This window comes from Microcaecilia unicolor, chromosome 1, assembly GCF_901765095.1.
Source record: "Microcaecilia unicolor chromosome 1, aMicUni1.1, whole genome shotgun sequence".
NCBI classification, from domain to species: Eukaryota; Metazoa; Chordata; class Amphibia; order Gymnophiona; family Siphonopidae; genus Microcaecilia; species Microcaecilia unicolor.
In genome coordinates, this window is record NC_044031.1 from 438816739 (window position 1) to 438834929 (window position 18191).

Below are 18191 nucleotides of genomic sequence, written 5' to 3' on the forward strand. Positions count from 1 at the left end.
GAGTGAATGGGGATAGAATCTGCTTCTGCTGTCTCCAGGTCTCCCGGAGTGATTCAGGGTCATGCATGTGGACTGGCTGGCTAGAAGGGAGCTGATGTGGGAGAGGGAAAGGATTCTGCAAAATTTATTCAAGAACATTTTAAAAAATGAGAGTGTGTCTTCTTCACTAAGGACCCAAGGGCAACACCCCTGACGCAGGTGCTAGTCACCGAAACACAGCCCGTGTCAGGTCTTTTTATCAAGGCTTATTTATTAAAGAACTGTGTTCCATTTTTAAAGGCCCGTGGTGCTGTTTTTTTGTTTGGACTTTAGTTTGTACTACATTCCCTCTCTTTTGCAATTAACATGTGGCCATTACCAAAAATTAGCACGTCAACCCTTACTGCCACCTATTTTGTAGGCAATAAGGGCTCATGTGCTAATCCCATACTAATCAGTTAGTGTGCAGTAATGTAGATGCGCTAACTGATTAGCACAGAAACCGCCCTCCTCCCAGAAAAAAGTTAAAAAATATATTTTTAGCGCGTGATTTCTGTATACACATTCAGAACTTACTGTGGGATGCCTCAGCATGCTCCTTCTAGGCTGCGGTAAGCAGACGCACATTATGCTTTCCTCAACTTAGTAAAAGAAGCAGAGGTGTAGCCAGGTTTTGATCTCAGGGGGAGCAGACTTTTATAAAATAGGCGCCGGTTGGTTTCAGCTAGATAGCAGTGTCTGTGTTGTTGCTCAGGGTCTGTGGCGGGCAATGATTAATACAGGCTGTCTCTGTTGCGTCCTGCCTACAAGGAAACAGTAAGTTACATCAGGAGGCAGGATGCAGAAGAGGTCCCTGGACTGGCCAGAGCAGGCAACCTGTCTTCTTAACTTCAAATAAAAATATTCAAATCATGACTATCACCTCAGGAATAGCACACCCAGCCCTTCAACTGCTAGATACCTTGTTTAAATAAAGATGGGCTTTTGTTTGCGTGGTGATTCTACAGGATGTGAAGAACACTAGTCTTGAGTATTTTTATTTTGGGTGACAAGGGCTCCAAAGGTGGCCCTTGCCCCAGAGTCTACATTCAAATAGGGCTAGACACTTTGTGAAATAACACAAACCCCTGTAAAAAGACACCCAAAACCTATACTGAACATAACAGCCCTAACCCACCTATCAAAAGACAGTGCTATAAATATTACAGTGGTACCTAGAGAAGTATTTCCCTAGGTAGTCCTGGAGTATCCCCATGCCATTCAGGTTTTCAGGCTATCCACAATGAATCTGCATGAAAAAGATTTGCATGTAATGGAGGCAGTATATGCAAATCAATGTCATGCATATTTATTGTGGGTATCTTGAAAACTTGACTGGTAAGGGGGTACTCGAAGACTGCCCTAGAACACAAAACTTACCACACCATAACAGCCCTAAACCACCTATCAGAAGACAGTTCTATATATATTACATTGAGCTCTGGAGCACCAATATACCTACTATTGGGAAACTGGAACAAGCTGCACTGTTACACATTCCTACACAGATACTACATGCTGGCAGAATCCTTCACCTCAGTCACACATGCAGAACATGGACAGACCCTCATCTATATAACATAAGAGTAGCCATACTGGGTCAGACCAATGGTCCATCTAGCCCAGTATCCTGTTTCCAATGTGGCCAACCCAGGTCACAAGCACTTGGCAGAAACCCAAATTGTGACAACATTCCATGCTACCAATCTAATGCAGATTAGGGAGCCACACAAAAAAACCCAACAACAACAAAAATTGAAATAGAGACACAACCCCCCCCCCCCCCCCCCCCCGCCCAAGTAAGCCAGACTCTAAACAGTACAATACAGGTAAAAAAAGGAGACAGAAATGCATTTTCTCCTGTACTTTGCAAAATAAAAATAGAAAAAATGTACATTTTACAAAGCAGGTACATCTCAGTCCTTACAAAGTATTAAATCATTTTTTTCTACCTTTGTTATCTGGGAATTTGGCTGGTCCCAGTCTTTTTTTCCATATTCCATGAGTCATCCTTACAAATTCTTTTCCAGGTTGGCCTTTCCATTTCTTCTTTTGCCTCTTGTCTTCTTCATTTCCTTCTCTACATCTGTCTCCAAGTGCACCATCCTTTTCTCGTCTGCACCATTATTTGTCCTGTCCAGCATCTCCCTTCTGTGTCCTTTGTCCCTATCCTACCACCAAGTTCAGCATCTGCCCTTTCCGTGTCCCCATCGCCCCCTTTCTAGCATCTGCCATCCTGGTGTCCCCACCTCTCCCTTTTTCTAACATTGTCCTGTGTCCCCATCTTCCCAGCATTACCCCTGTTACCATCTTCCCCCTTTTCCAGCATTACCTCTTTGTCCCCATCTCACCCCTTTTTCACCATTGTCCCCATATCCCCCTACCAGTGGTGCCCCTCTGTGTCCCTATTTCCTCCCCCTTTCCAGTAGTGCCTTCTCTGTGTCCCTATATACTCCCCTCTTTCCAGTAGTGCCCTCTCAGTGTCCCTACCTCCTTCCTCCCCCCCTTTCCAGTAGTGCCCCTCTGTGTCTCTATTAGAGAGCTGCACGGCTTCCGTCCCCGCGGGAATCCCGCAGAACCCGCGGGATTCCCGCGGGGACGGAGGCAGTTCCTGCAGGGTTCCCGCGGGGTGGAAGCAGTTCTGCGGGGTTCCCGCGGGGACAGAGGCAGTTCCTGCGGGGTTCCCACGGGGATGGAACCAGTTCTGTGGGCTTCCCGTAGAAGTGTAAGCTGCACCTGCACCAGCCTCTCATCTACTGAATACCAATTTATTTGAGTGCTGTCTCCTCCTCCTCCTCTTCTTCCTTGCTTTAACAGCATAAATGTGGAAAGTCTTCCATTAAGGAGGTGGTAGAGTCACAAATGATGACGGAGTTCAAAAAGGCGTGGGATGAACACAGAGGATCTCTAATTAGAAAATGAAAGTTATATAAAAAGCTAACCTTAAATGGCTGCATGTGTGTGGATCATGGGCGTAGATTGGGGGGGGGCGAGGGGGGGCATTGCCCCCCCAAACGAGTCGAACTGGCGGGGCTTAATTGTGTCTTCCCCGCCGGCGCTGCCTCGGTCTCTGACTCCCTGCAGCATTTTTGTCCGTCGCCGTCAGCGCTGCCATTCATTCTCACAGGCAGCCTCGTTCCCGCTCCCCTTTGCCGCGTCCACTCCTCCGACCGGCTGTCTGTGATGCACTTCCTGTTAAACAGGAAGTGCATCAGAGAGAGCCGGAGGACGCAGCAAAGGGGAGCGGGAACGAGGCTGCCTGTGAGAATGAATGGCAGCGCTGACGGCGACGGACAAAAATGCTGCAGGGAGTCAGAGACCGAGGCAGCGCCGGTGGGGAAGAGCGAGGCAGCATGCTGGCTGGTGGCAGGGAGACAGGGAGAGACAGTCACAGGAGCACTGTTGAGGTGATGGGGTAATGCTAGGTAGAAGTGAGCAAGAGAGGTGGGGAATGTTGGTGGGGGGAGATGCATGGGGGGGAGAGAGGGAGAAATAATACTGGATGTGGAGGAGGAGGGAGGGACAGCAAGAGAAAAGGGGAAATGTTGGAACATGGAAGTGGGAGGGAGGGAGACAGAGAGAGATGCTGTATGGGGATGGGAGAGATGCTAAAAGGGGAAGGAAGAGAAGAAAGAGATAGATGTTGGGCCCAGGGTGCAAGGAAGGGAGATACTGAGAGTGATGTGGGCAGTGAGAGAGAAGACGGAGGGAAGAGAGGTTGTACATGGGGATGGATAAGAGGGAGGGATAGATATACACTAGAGGGGAAAGAGAAAAAGAGGGAGATTGTGGATCCAGGGACAGAAGGGAGTGAGGGAGAAATGCTGGACAATTGGAGGGAGGGAAGAGAGAAAGGAAGAAATGCTGGACCACAGGGGGGGGGGGGGCTGGAAGATACTGGGGTGTGGGTGTGTGTGTGGAAGGGACAGGGAGATATTAGGCTACAAGGGGAGAAAGGGAGCAGGCGTGCTGGGCTAGAAGGTTGGAGGAAGGAAGATGCTGCAAATGGTGGAACTATTTGGGAGAGGCCAAAGGGGAGGTGGGAAGGAAACAAATGAGAGGATGATAGTGATGGGGGGGGGGCAGAAATGTGGTAATGGAGAGTTGATTAAAGATGAAAGGAAATGGAAGGTTGGAGGAAGGACTGAGAAGAGGAATGGGGCAGCTAGTGGGTGAGAGAAAGAAATGGAATTTGATAGCTGAAAACTAAAAAGGAGAAGGATGAGGACGAGGGTGAAATTTAAGTGAACAGAGAGGCAGCAAAGAAAAAAAAAACAGAGAGGAAACAGCTAAAAAAGAAATAATGTGTCAAAGGTAGGTGTAGTGAAGGAATGGAATAAGACAGGAGAGAAGAGAAAATATAAATGGACAGCAAGCAGTTGAAGGAGAATTAGCAGAAAGACAGGAAAAGAGGAAACTGGAACCAGCATGATGGAACAGTAAAATGTCCAAAGGTACAAAAAAGTATTTTATTTTGAATCTATTAAATGGAATATCAAATGGAAAGACGACACTGCATAAAACAGAAGACACTGGGACCAAAGCGAATAGAAAAACTAAATGATCAGACAACAAAGGTAGGAAAAAGTATTTTATTCAGAATTTATTAATTGGAATATGTCAGCTTTCTGTGAAATTTTGCATGTAAGTTTCAATTTTTCTGGTATTGCTGCATGCTGAGTCTGACTTCTTGAGTTAACTTTCCAGTTCAGTATTTTGCCTTCATATTTTTTGCTTTCTAGTTCCTTGTGTCATGTCTGTTGTGTCATGTGTTTTTCACGAGGTAGTGTATTGGTGTTTTAGAGCCTGGTGTAATTACAGTTCTGCCTTTTCACGCATAAGGTTGCAGCTCGTCCTGTCCTTGGAATTAGTGCTGTTATGGTTTAGTAAGGTTATGAGTGTGTTTTTGCACAAGTTTGTGTATAGTGTGTTGCAGTGGAGAGATTGTGTGTTGGCTTTACTGAGGTGGCACCAAAACATCAGAAAGGGTGTAGAGCCTAAATCATGACACACTACCTCTTGAAGGATCTACATACAGAGCTTATGCATTTCTAAGGTCAACACTGGCATGGTATGGGAAAAGGGGTGGGGAAATACTACTGGAGTGGAAGAAGGAAAAGAAGGAAGGGAGAAAGAGCTGGCTTGATATCTCATACATATTCATTATGGTTATTCCCAAAAAAAGCCAGCTTTTTTTCCTTCCTTCCTTCCTCCATATTAGCATATTCATTTGCATATGTATATATGCAAATGAATATGCTAATATGCTCCGCCCCATCCTTTGCCCCCCCAAATGAAACAGTCAAACTACGCCTATGGTGTGGATGTGTCAAGTGACACTTAGATGGCAACTCTGGCTGTGATGAACTAGAGCTGATACCTGGCAGACTTGTATGGTCTGTCTCATACATGGCAATATCATGTTTCTTAGTTTATAAAATCCTGAAACAGCCTTAGCAGAAGAAAAGAGCCATGCTTATACCTGTTACAATTTAAAGTCTCACAACAACAAGGCAAACATTCCACTAACTGTAAACTAAACTGAGCAGAAATATAAACTTAGGGATCCTTCTATTAAGCTGAAGTTAACAAAAATAAAGGGGGAGGGGGTCCCACACTTTAAAAGCCAAATTCTATAATATGACACCTGAAAAATCATGCAGAACAAATTTCTGCCTAAGTGTATTCTATAAGCAGTACCTAGATTTAGGCACAGTATATAGATTATACTTAGTTGATATCCCAGTGCCTAGAACTACGTGCATCCATTTACAGGAAGGAAAACATGACATAAATACTGATGTATAGATTTAGGCACAGAGAGGCATACTGTATAGCAGTGCGTGTAAATTTTGGAATGCCCACAAAATGCCCATTTCCCCATCTATAACCATGCGTCTTTTTGGCATTAGAATTTAGGCGCTTTGCATTACAGAATACACTTAGGGCCCTGTTAACTAAGCTGTGCTAGAGGCACGTTAGCATGCTAACCATTCGCACATGCTAACTGTGTAGGCACCTGCTATATTCCTATGGGCGCCTGTACAGTTAGCGCACACTAATTTGTAGCATGTGTTAAAAATTCTAGTGCACCTTAGTAAGCAGGGCCCTTAATAAGTTGTGTGCATAAATTCTAATTATTGCCAATTAGTGCTCATTATTGTTAGGTTGGTCGTGAGCCCTTGTGCCTAGGCCGAGGCCTTGGTCAGACCAAGCTCATGCCACACAGTAACAACGGCCATGAAGCCTAGCATACTCAGGGCAACCAGCGAGCACCACCAGGAAGGGGAATAGACCACTCCTACAGGCCGCAAGGCTGAACAGGAACCCACACGTACAGAGACGAAGACCAAGCATACGAGCTACAAGGCCGAACTGTAACCCAAACATGCACAATGAATGAGAAAATAACAGAAGTGCCTAAAGGGACTAATACTTGGGCCGAACACACAGCGCCACACACAGACACCAATGAAAGGAACACAGATAGATAAGGAACAGTCTGCAAACAGCAGGTAAAGGGTAAGGCAGACTTTAGAGAGACTGCTTCCAGGTATATAGCTCAGACAAGGAGCAGTGCTCACAAGAATCAAGCAACAGATATAGAAGGTAAAGGGTTAAAGCAGACTATAGAGAAAGACTGCTTCTAGTTACACAGCTCAGATGAGGAGCAGTGCTCACAAGAACTAAGGAACAGATACAGCAGGTAGAGGGTTAAAGCAGACCACAGATATAGACTGCTTCTAGGTACACAGGTCAGACAAGGAGCCGTACTCACAAGAACCAAGCAACAGATACAGCAGGTAAAGGGTTAATATGGAAATCCAAAAAAAGTAAACTCTTACCAGGGACTCAGCCAGCCCACACAGTAGAGAAGGGAAAGGTATGGCACAGAGAAGCAACGGAGCTGAACACAGCTGCACAGCAGTAAAGTAATCAGAGAAGAAGCTGTCTGCTACAGACTCACAGAACAAACACAGACCAAGGGAAAGGATAGCAACCAAACAACAGAGAATTCACCCTATGCCACAAGCACAGACTAAGCGGAGACAAGGTAAGCTCACAGCTGAAGGCGATAACACTAGAGCGTCCTATGCAGGCAGAGATACATTTAAATAGGGTCTGGCATCTGATGTCAGTTGCCTCAGATGTCAGCCCAATCCCTGACATGGTTAATCAGGAGTGAATTCCAGTCACTACCCTGCCTGTCCCAGTAGGATCATAATAATTAGTACTTGTTATGTGTGGTTATCAACACTGATTAGCTTGTTATGCAAATTGTTATGCACATTGTTACAGAATATGCTTGGATTTCATCACAGAACACTATGCATGATATATAGAATCCAAGGGTAGAACCATTTTTACTGCAGCAGTAAAAATGGCCTTTTTTCTATAATAGCTATTACATAATAGCTGTAATAATGGCTATTATGTAATAGCTGTTTGTTATTAGGGCCATTAGTATGCAGTCATTAAAAAAAGTTAGGCTGTGTGCACTTACTCGGTTCAAAACTCTGCTGCCCGTCTCGTCTTCCGCCAGGGTCGCTTTACTCATACTACCCCTCTCCTCAAGACCCTTCACTGGCTCCCTATCCGTTTTCGCATCCTGTTCAAACTTCTTCTAATAACCTATAAATGTATTCACTCTGCTGCTCCCCAGTATCTCTCCACACTCGTCCTTCCCTACACCCCTTCCCGTGCACTCCGCTCCATGGATAAATCCTTCCTATCTGTTCCCTTCTCCACTACTGCCAACTCCAGACTTCGCGCCTTCTGTCTCGCTGCACCCTACGCCTGGAATAGACTTCCTGAGCCCCATCCTTGGCCACCTTTAAATCTAGACTGAAAGCCCACCTCTTTAACATTGCTTTCGACTCGTAACCACTTGTAACCACTCGCCTCCACCTACCCTCCTCTCTTCCTTCCCGTTCACACTAATTGATTTGATTTGCTTACTGTATTTATTTTTTGTCTATTAGATTGTAAGCTCTTTGAGCAGGGACTGTCTTTCTTCTATGTTTGTGCAGCGCTGCGTATGCCTTGTAGCGCTATAGAAATGCTAAATAGTAGTAGTAGTAGTAGTAGTAGTACTTACTGCCATCCATTTTGTAGGCGATAAAGGCTAATTTGCTATTCCTGCACTAATCAGCTCTCAGAAAAGTATCTGCATTAGCTGATTAGAGAAGAAAGACCCACTCTTTGTCCCCAGACATGTCCCCTGAAAAAAATTAAGGTGTCCTTTTACTAAGGTGAACTAGCAGATTTAGTGCATGCTAACAGCACGCACTAAGGGCTAAATTCTATCTATGGCACCAAAAATTCTGCATGAAAAAATATGCCTATGTGTATTTTCTAAAGTATGACTATATTTTATAGAATAGGCTTAGATTTCCACATGGTATATAGAATATTAAAGCACCTCCTCCCCCATGTCACCAAATTTAGTCACAGCCATTTATGCCATGTTTTATTTAGCGTAAATTCTGACACCTAATTTAAGTGCAGGGCAGGCATTTTCTGTAACAAAGCGTATACATTTTAGAAATGTCCACGCTCCATCCATGACCATACTCCCTTTTCAACTATGCAACTTAGAATTTAAATGCACCACATTACAGAATGCACTGAGAGTTGTGCATGTAAATATTAATGCCAATTAGTGCTGACAATTGCTTGTCAACATCCAGTTGAAAGTGCTGATTAGCTAGTTAACCAATTAAGTTATGCACACTGTTATAGAATATCCTTCAATGTCCACATGGAAATTAAGGCATGATATATAGAATCCCAGGGTAAATGCTAAGACACCCATAGGAATATAATGGGTGTATTTGCATTTAGCGCATACTGTTAGTGCGCTCTAAATCTGTTAGCGCGCCTTATTAAAAGGACACCCTAAAAGACATTTTTATTGAGTGGTTGTGTGCACACATTTGATTCTTCCCCCCCCCCCCCCCCCCCTCAAGTGTATTAAGGTTCTCACAATTGCATAAATCTGAATTACATTTTATTTCAAGCTATACATTCTCTTGTTTTCCACTATGCTCTTTATCTAATTTTCAGCAACAAATCTAAAAACAAACAAACAAAGCAAAAACAACTGATTGTTAGGAAACATGAGTTGAAAGACTACTAATCCATGTGTCAAAAAGGATTAAATCTTAAATTCTTTAGTTTAACACTTCGAATGAGGAAATACTTCTACAACTTAATTTCTGATAGCTATGCAAGTATGGATTTGATTTCTTACCTGACCAGCCTCTGCCCGTTTCACACACATATGTTTTATAGTTCTCAGGAAATTCTGGAGCATTGTCATTAATATCAAGAACCTGAATATAAACAGGCACCTTTGGAAACCTGGTTCGAGTTTGCTGCACAAAATGAAGAATGTGAATCAATAAAGGTTGAAATCACTCTTGACCATCTGCATGCTATCATTAAAATTAGCGGTCATTTCTTAGGACCCTTAAAATGCTGATTTGTTTATGTTGTTAGAGAGAATTCCTCAGCATATGCAGACATTTGTTTTACAACCTATGGGGCCCTTTTACTAAGCTATGGTAAAAAGTGGCCTTAGTGTGTGTTTACATGTGTCATTCCCATGTGCAAAGGCCATTTTTAATATGTGGGTAAAATGGCCGATTTTTCAACTTCCAGCATTAATGACCATGTGTTAATTTCCCACTAGCACGTGGGCACTCAACTACACCTATTTTGTGGGTGGTAAGGTTCACGTGCTAACCACATGTTAATTGGTTAGAGCACGGCAATGTAGCTACGCTAACCAATTCACACAGAACATGTCTATTCTCAACCCCTGACCCACCCCAGTGCTAAAAAGTTTATTTTTTAGCACATGGGAAGCGCGTGTGCCTGCAAAATCTTCTATGGGATGCCTCAGCATTTCCCACGGTAAGCACTATTCTGCTGCAGTAAGCATGTATTAGTGTTTACCATTGCTTAGTAAATGGGCACCTATATTTCATAGCCGCTGAGAGGGGTGGGCAGGGGTACAAAATTCCCCGGGTCCGGGCCTCCAAGGGGGGCCCGGCACCGCAGTCCCACCTGCCCTCCATCGTCGACCGTCTGCCCCCTGCATTGAAATCGCAGTCTCACCTCCGTGAAAGCAATGCTGCAGGCACCAGAATGCCTCCCTTCGGCCCTCCTTCCCTCCCTGTGTCCCACCTTCATCTGATGTAACTTCCGCGAGGGCGGGACACAAGGAGGGAAGGAGGGCTGAAGGGAGACGTTCCTGCTGCCTGCAGCGCTGCTTTCACGGAGTGAGACTGTGATTTCAATGCAGGGGGCCTGGCCCAGTGGCGAATGGAGGGGGGAGCGGCGACCTCGGGGGGGGGGGAGGGGGAAGCAGCAGCGACAACCTCAGGGGGGGGAGGGGGGGGCAGTGGCTGCGACGATCTCAGGGGGAGCGATGACGGCAACCTCGGGGGCGGGGCAGCGAGGGCGGCCTTGCCCCGGGTCCGGCCCAGTCTCTCGGTGGCCCTGCCTATATTAGGGGACTAAAGATATATTGAAGAGCAGGGGTGCACAAATTCAGTGCCACAAACAGGATATCCCAAATTATTATACATGAGAAACATCTGCATGTGTACTGGAGAGAGTTCTGCATGTGTACTCCAAATCTTTCTGATGCAGTCTCATTAGGTATATTTTGAAATCTTGACACGCTTTGAGGCCCTCAAGGACTGAAATTGTGCATCGTTGTTCTAGAGTAACTTGATGAATAACCATGGTAAAGATTCAGATTTAATTACCATATGGAGGCCAGATGATTTGTGCAATGACTTTGCTAGTTTTAATATGTGTGAATTCCTAGAATTTTTTTTAATTGCATTTCTTATATACTTCTGGAAGCCCAAAAGCTATCAAAGTGTCATACATTCAGATGCAATAGGTATTTTTCTGTCCCTGGAGTAATCACAATCTAAGGACCCTGTTTACTAAGGTGTGCTATCATTTTTAGCCTGTGCTAATGCTAGAGACATCTATAGGAATATAAGGGTATCTTTAGCGTTAGAGTGTGCTAATTTTTAGTGTGTGCTAAAAACACTAGTGTGCCTACAGCACGACTTAGTAAACAGGCCCTAAATTTCTGCCTGAGGCAATGGAATGTTAAGTGACTTGACCAAGGACAGAAGACCTGCAGTGGAATTGAACTGGGCTTCTATGGTTCTTAGCCAGTGGCTCTAACATAGGCTGCTCCTCTGCTTTAGTTAATAGGTGAGGAAAAGGTTGAAAGTTCATGGAAAATTCTTGGAATGGGCAGCTGGTGTTGGGTTCAGTGCAGAAATGTACTTGTTTCTCTATGCAATCTGGAAAAAAAAAGTGTAGTTGGACAGGTGGAATAGAAAATGTGACTTTTTTTTTACTATGTTACTATTCTGATAAGGATCACTAGAGTTTATATCACTGACAGTATCCAATTTAGTTTTTCACTACAGTTGTATCAGAGGAAACATACTGTTAGCACTCTCTTCATTAAGCACACATGAGTCCTGCTTTGTCTGAAACTAAAGTTGTTACAATTGATATTTCATAGAATCAGTGAGAGATTAGCCAGAAGTAAACTCAAAGGGTTACACAGCTAGTTCCTCTACCATCAGGCAGTATCCATTGTATCTAAATTATCCTAGACAGATGTTTATCTAATCTGCTTTGATATCCTCCCATGATGAAGATTTTATTACCCTCCCTACTTAACGATCTTCACTCCTGCTGCTTCTATGTGTATTTAGTTCATCTCAATGCATAAGTTTGCACTCAAGAGCATGGTTTACCCAGGAACAAAACATAGGATGCAAAATTCATTTAATTTAATCTCTTGCCAATGAAACCATCTTTACTGAGATAGGAAAAAGGAGAAAACATATGGGATATCCCCAAGTTGGTCAAAGTGAAAACAATAGGAACAGTGTTTCTTAAATAGTTATTTTAAGAGAATGTCTTATAATATGGAAGTAATATATAATTGAATGCAAGGGCAGATACTATGCTTATTCTTCTTTGTACAGACTCAGCCTGTCTTTCAAAGTGAAACTGTGGGCTGGATTCAGTAAATGACGCTCAGAATTTGGCGCAAAAAAACATTGTCACTGAACGGTATTCTATAAATGGTCATCTGGGATTGGTGCCTTTATAGAATAATATGTAGCACCGGGATCTGTGCTTAACTTTGGGCATGAGGAGTTACACCAACTGAAACCAGGTTTAAATGCCAACACATAAGTTGGGTGCAGATATGTGCTATTCTATAACACTGCGAGCCTGTTAAGGGAATGTTCCTGACCCACCCATGCCCCTCCCATGGCCATACCCACTTACAGATCTACATGGAAACACTTAGGTGCTATTCAATAAATAGGTACATGTGTTTTTATAGCAGTCTGCTGTTTCTGCCCCATTTTGGTGCCTTGCATCCATTACAATGCTTTTCCTCACTAAAAGTCTGGTGCAGAATCAGTGCCTAATAGTCAGCCCCATATATAGAATTTTCTCATTTAGGTATTACATTCACTTTGATAAATGCCCCAGGAAAACTATGCACTTGTATTTGTACCTGCTGTTTTGGGGACACACACATTTCAAGCATGCATTTGAATTTTCAAAAGTATACTGCTAAAATGAGAACAACTCTGCCCTAGTTGTTTACATCTTCGATCTGTGCCAGAATTTTGGTACCATGTATAGAATCTGGAGGTATAGTACTTAGGTACTGCAGTATAGAATGGGCCTAGTGTGCTTACTTGTAACTGGCAATTTTGGCATCTCTAACACATAAGCAGCGTGTTTTTTCTAGCAAAAAAGGTGCCGGTACTCAAATGCCAGGCCACCCTTCAGGGGTGGGGTGATTACTGAGGGACCCACCCCACAATAGCCAGGCCTCTTGCAATCAGTCACAGAATCTATGGCAAGGCAGAATTGGTGTGTAGAGCCTGAGCTCTTTCATTAAAACTTGGGATCCATAGGTCAATTTTAGCAGACAGTGGAAAAGGTATCAGTACTCAGTACCCCCAAGTACCCCCTCAAAAACATCCCTGTACATAAGTGTAGGCGTGAAGTTATAGAATTGCTTTATAAATAAATCAGGCCTTTAATGTATTCAGAATTTTAGGTTTGTCCATTTGCCCAGTTTGGTTTTTCACTTGAAGACCTTTCTCAACCCCTTCCTTCTTTTCAAGCTCAGATAGTATGAGGTCTTTGAGCCCTTATCCTTTCTCCACATCCTCCTCCTGGCACAGCAGATGTTCCCTTATTCTAAATGCCTCTAAAATAGATTATGAGAACACTGGGACATGAGAGAGCCAATAGCCTTCCTGTCATACCATCAAATTATTTGTAAGCAATGCTGTCTGAGCTCATATTTTACATTTCCACGTTCATAGAGTTATTATTACCACTGCCAAAGTATTGGAAGGGAAAACTCAGCTATGTGCCATCTTGATCTTCAGATGAGGACATTGGCTAAGGAGAAGGTCTTTAAGAACATTGCAGTCTTATTCTTCTGTGTATGGGGGAGGAGTTTTCACTTCATGCTAGTTTACAAGGTGGGTGCACTTCCATGATTAACTTGGATATTAAAAATGTTTGTGTTTATGTCAATCTTAGTAAAGATGTAGTACCAAGTTTCACAGTAAAGCACTAGTTGACAATGTTGTATTGCCTAGGCGCTTAATTCAGTATTTTCCCATCTTTATAAGCCCAAGACACACCTATATTAAAGGAACATTGTATAGTATACCTACCTCCACACTGATTAGACAGTATGGGCAGGGGAAAGATTCTTATGATCAAATGAAAAGGTAAGGAAACAATGACAGTCCAATGGAGGCTAGAAGGGTCAGGATGTGGATTAGAACATGATGAGTGTAGGGCATGCATTACCAAAAGAGGTCCAGCTATTCAGCTATGTATGATACTTGCTAATTCCCATATATGAAGATTCAACATTCTGTATCTAAGAAGGGGTGAGGCTTGTGTAAACACACATATATTTCATGTTTCATTTTTATTTAACTACTGCCTGTCAACTATATTTCATATTTATTTAACATACTGTCTATCAAATATGATATTTAATTTGTTTATGTTCCTCAAATAATCATATTACATAAAACAATAAAACACAATCATATTATCATAAAACCATAAGCTGTAAAACATAGTGCACCACAAAAAATAAAATAAAACCGTCAAAGAAGCCAATATGCTCTTTGAAAAATCAGGCTACACAGATGTAATGCAACTTGGAAACAAAAACACCAAGCCAGTTGGGAGTTTCAGGTTATCCCCACAGTGGCTGTGTGCCCCTAGGACTGGGTTGAAAACCTCTGACCTATGCACTATTCTTTAACTATACCCTAAAATGACTTAGAGTGAAATTGGGTAGAAGGTTATTCACAGGGGAGGGACATAAACAGGGCATAGAGAGGGCAGGCATCTACCTGTGCAATTTACAGAATAATGTAAGTTACATGGATAAACGTCACATTTAGGCACTAACATTTACACAAGACATAGAGCTGTTGTAAATGTGTGCCTAATTTTTGGCACTTTGGTGTGGCTTTGCACTAATATTCTATAAGGACACTTACAGGCTCATTTTTGAAAGAGATGGACGTTCATCTTTCAACATAAATCGGCACTTGGATGTCAATCTCTCAGAGACGTTCAAATCGGTATAATCAAAACACGATTTTGGACGTCAGTTGCAAGGATGTCCAAATTTCAAGGGGGTGTATCAGAGGCGTGGTGAAGGCAGGACTTGAGTGTGCCTAGGACTTGAACGTCTTTCACCCATAATCGAAAAAAGCAGAGACGTCCATGACTACAACTTGGACGTTTTCACCCAGACCTGTTTTTATTACGAATAAGGCACAAAAAGGTGCCCGGAATGACCAGATGACTACTTGAGGGAATCAGGGATGACCTCCCCTTAATCTCTCAGTGGTCACTAACCCCTCCCCCCACCCTCAAAAAACATTATTAAAAATTTTACTTGCCAGCTTCTATGCCAAACCTCAGATGTCATACTCAGGTCCATGACAGTGCATGCAGATCCCTGGAACAGTTTTAGTGGGTGCAGTGCACTTCAGACAGGTGGACCCAGGCGCATACCCCCCTACCTGTTACATTTGTGGAGGAAACAGCAAGCTCTCCAAAACCCAACAGAAACCCTCTGTACCCACATCTAGGTGCCCCCTTCACTTGTAAGGGCTATGGTAGTGGTGTACAGTTGAGGGTAGTGGGTTTTGGGGGGGGGGGGGTTGGGGGGGTTCAGCACACAAGGAAAGGGAGCTATGTACCTTGGAGCATTTTATGAAGTCCACTGCAGTGCCCTCTAGGGTGCCCGGTTGGTGTCCTGGCATGTCAGGGGGACCAGTGCACTACAAATGCTGGCTCCCCCAATGTCCAAATGGCTTGCATTTGGTCGTTTTTGACTTGGACGTCTTTGGTATTGAAAATCGCCGAAAGTCAAAGACATCCAAATCTAAGGACATCCAAATCCAAGGACATCCTAGGTATTTTTGAAATGAAAGATGGACGTCCATCTTTTTTCAAAAATGAGCTTTTCCCTGCCTCCAGATCTGGATGTTTTACAAAGATGTCCAAATTCCAACTTAGATGTTTTTTTCAAAAATGCCCATCTTAAGCACCTAAGGGGGTCTTTTATTAAAGATTAACTCAAGTTACCTGCAGCAGGGACCATATAATTCCTATGGGCTCTGCTGCACATAACTCAAGCTAAACATTAGTAAAAGACCCCCTAAGTGTTCTTATAGAAAAGACTTACTACATATAGAAATATATCCCCCAATATTCAGTTGGCATTAATTATCTGATTTCACTTCTGACCGCAGCACAGTGGCGTTCCTAGCCTCGATGACACCCGGGGCGGATCGCCGATGAGCCCCCCTCCCCGGCAAAGCGCCCCCCCCTCGGTGAAATGACACCCCCTCGGGCAGAGGGAGGGCGCTGCAGCGAACATGAGAATTTTGCGTAGCGATTCGAACTCACAGCTGACAGGCGTGCGCCGCGGCACCCCCCAGCGGCGTGCACCCGGGGCGGACCGCCCCCACCGCCCCCCCTTGGTACGCCACTGCCGCAGCAACTTAACCAGTTAAGCCTATATTCAGTGCTAACCGTTTAAGTACTTATCCCCGGATTCTATGTAAGGTGCTGTGAATTGTGTGTGTTAAATTGTACATATGGCCAATTTGCATGCACGCCATCATTGAGTAATGAGCCAATCAGTGATGCTAATTAACTAATATCAACTGATTATCAGCACTAATTGGCAATGATTGTAATTTATACATGTGTCTTTTTAGGCATATTCTTAAAAGAGGTGTGCATAATTTCTAAAGCATGTGGATGAAAAGGGGTTGTTGCCATTGGAGGAGTGTGAGCATGCCAGGGGCATTCTTCAAATTCACACACCTGGTTATAGAATTTGGGGGAACATGTCTATTTAGGCATGGATATGTATACTAGGTTTTCAGCAATGTAAATGGCTATGCCTAAATGTAGGCTCGTTTGTTGGCCCTATATGTTATTCTATAAACCATAGACATTGTTTATAGAATAGTACTAAGCACTATTTTTGGTCATGCCTATTTTTTAAGATGCCATTTACAGAATCTGGCCCTTAGTGGCTAAAGAAAGGTGTGCTATTTAGGCAGCCTATTTCAACTGCTATACATAGCTGATTTGGCTCTGAACATCTGTACCTAACTGGCTATTTTGTGAGATATAGCCGGCTAGCTGCTAGCCGCAAATTTTCAACAAAGATAACAGCTTATCTCCCACTGAATATCCACAGTTAGGTGCTAAACCATTCCTGGCCAATTAAATAGTTTTGAATATCAGCCAGATTGTGCCTAAATGTCAATGTCCTGTTAAAGAATTATCTCCTTAATGTGGTGTGCCTAGTTCATACCAAATTGACTTTCATAGATGGTACAGTGACCAAAAGCTGTTGTTGGGTAGAATGAAGAGTTCATGATAGAGTGTATGGGATTAATAAATTTGCCAAGAAAATAGGAATCCAAGAATACACATTTCTATGTGGCAGTGTAACCATCTTCAAAAAGATCCTAATGATTATTGGTAGCTAGTGCTGTTCCATTAATAGTCGAGTAACTTGATCATACTTTTTGCACCATAAATCAATTCTGCGGCTATATTGTTTTGCCTAGTTGTAAGCATCTAAGCAGAGACAATCTAATGAAAGCATATTTCAATAGCCTTGCCAACTTACTACTAATACATGACTAAGGATGCAGAAAGGTTTGATATCTAGCATGGTACAGACTGAACGAACCAACATTAATACAAAAAAAGCATTTTTTTTTTCACTATGGAGGAAATCTGAATACCGAAAGTAAATTGAGTATCAAGAGTGACACATAGGATATGAATGGAGTCCTCTGTAAGAATAGTCACTCCCATAATGCCAAGATGATAAAGAGAAGGCAAATTATTGCTCCTTGAGAACAAAATTGCTTCTCTTTTCTCAGCATTCAACTTATGTGTGTTGGTTATAAACCAATTTGCAAGTGCACTGAGTCAGTAATATTATGAATCTCTGGAGAACTGTAAGTCAAAAGAGCATACAGAAATGCTGTGAATCCTACAGACTGTGTTTAAATAGAACCATATAGATATTTAAAAAGAATGGAGCTAAACTTAAGCCCTTGTTGGACCCCACAGGGAAGAGAATAGAAAGCAGATGCTCATATTGGAACTCTTGTACACTTAAGAGCCAACATCAAGGTGTTTCTTGTTGCTTGGGATACCGATAGTGAGTTCCAGTGCTGGTCTGACCTACAGCATCAGCCAATGATGACGTCTTTTAGTGACACACCTAAGCAGTTCTGAATGCACACTACCACTGTTCCCCTCTAAGCTTGAGTGGGGTCCTGCTACTAATAACATAGTAAATAATGGCCGATAAAGACCTGTACGGTCCATCCAGTCTGCCCAACAAAATAAACTCATTTTACATGGTATGTGGTACTTTATACTGTATGTATACCTGAGTTTGATTTGTCCTTGTCTTTCTCAGGGCACAGACCGTGGAAGTCTGCCCAGCACTGTTCTTGTACTAAGCTCTGAAGCTAATGTCGAAGCCCCTTAAAATTTGCACTCCA

General features: G+C 43.1%; 1 protein-coding gene across 1 annotated transcript in view; it reads right to left on the bottom strand.

Moving 5' to 3' along the window:
- The window catches only part of CDH19 (cadherin 19), a 225734-nt gene that overhangs the window by 68054 nt on the left and 139489 nt on the right, over positions 1-18191 (bottom strand). The window contains 2 exon segments of the mRNA XM_030212600.1: positions 9287-9374; positions 9376-9395. Coding sequence (XP_030068460.1) covers positions 9287-9374; positions 9376-9395 — 108 coding nt within the window.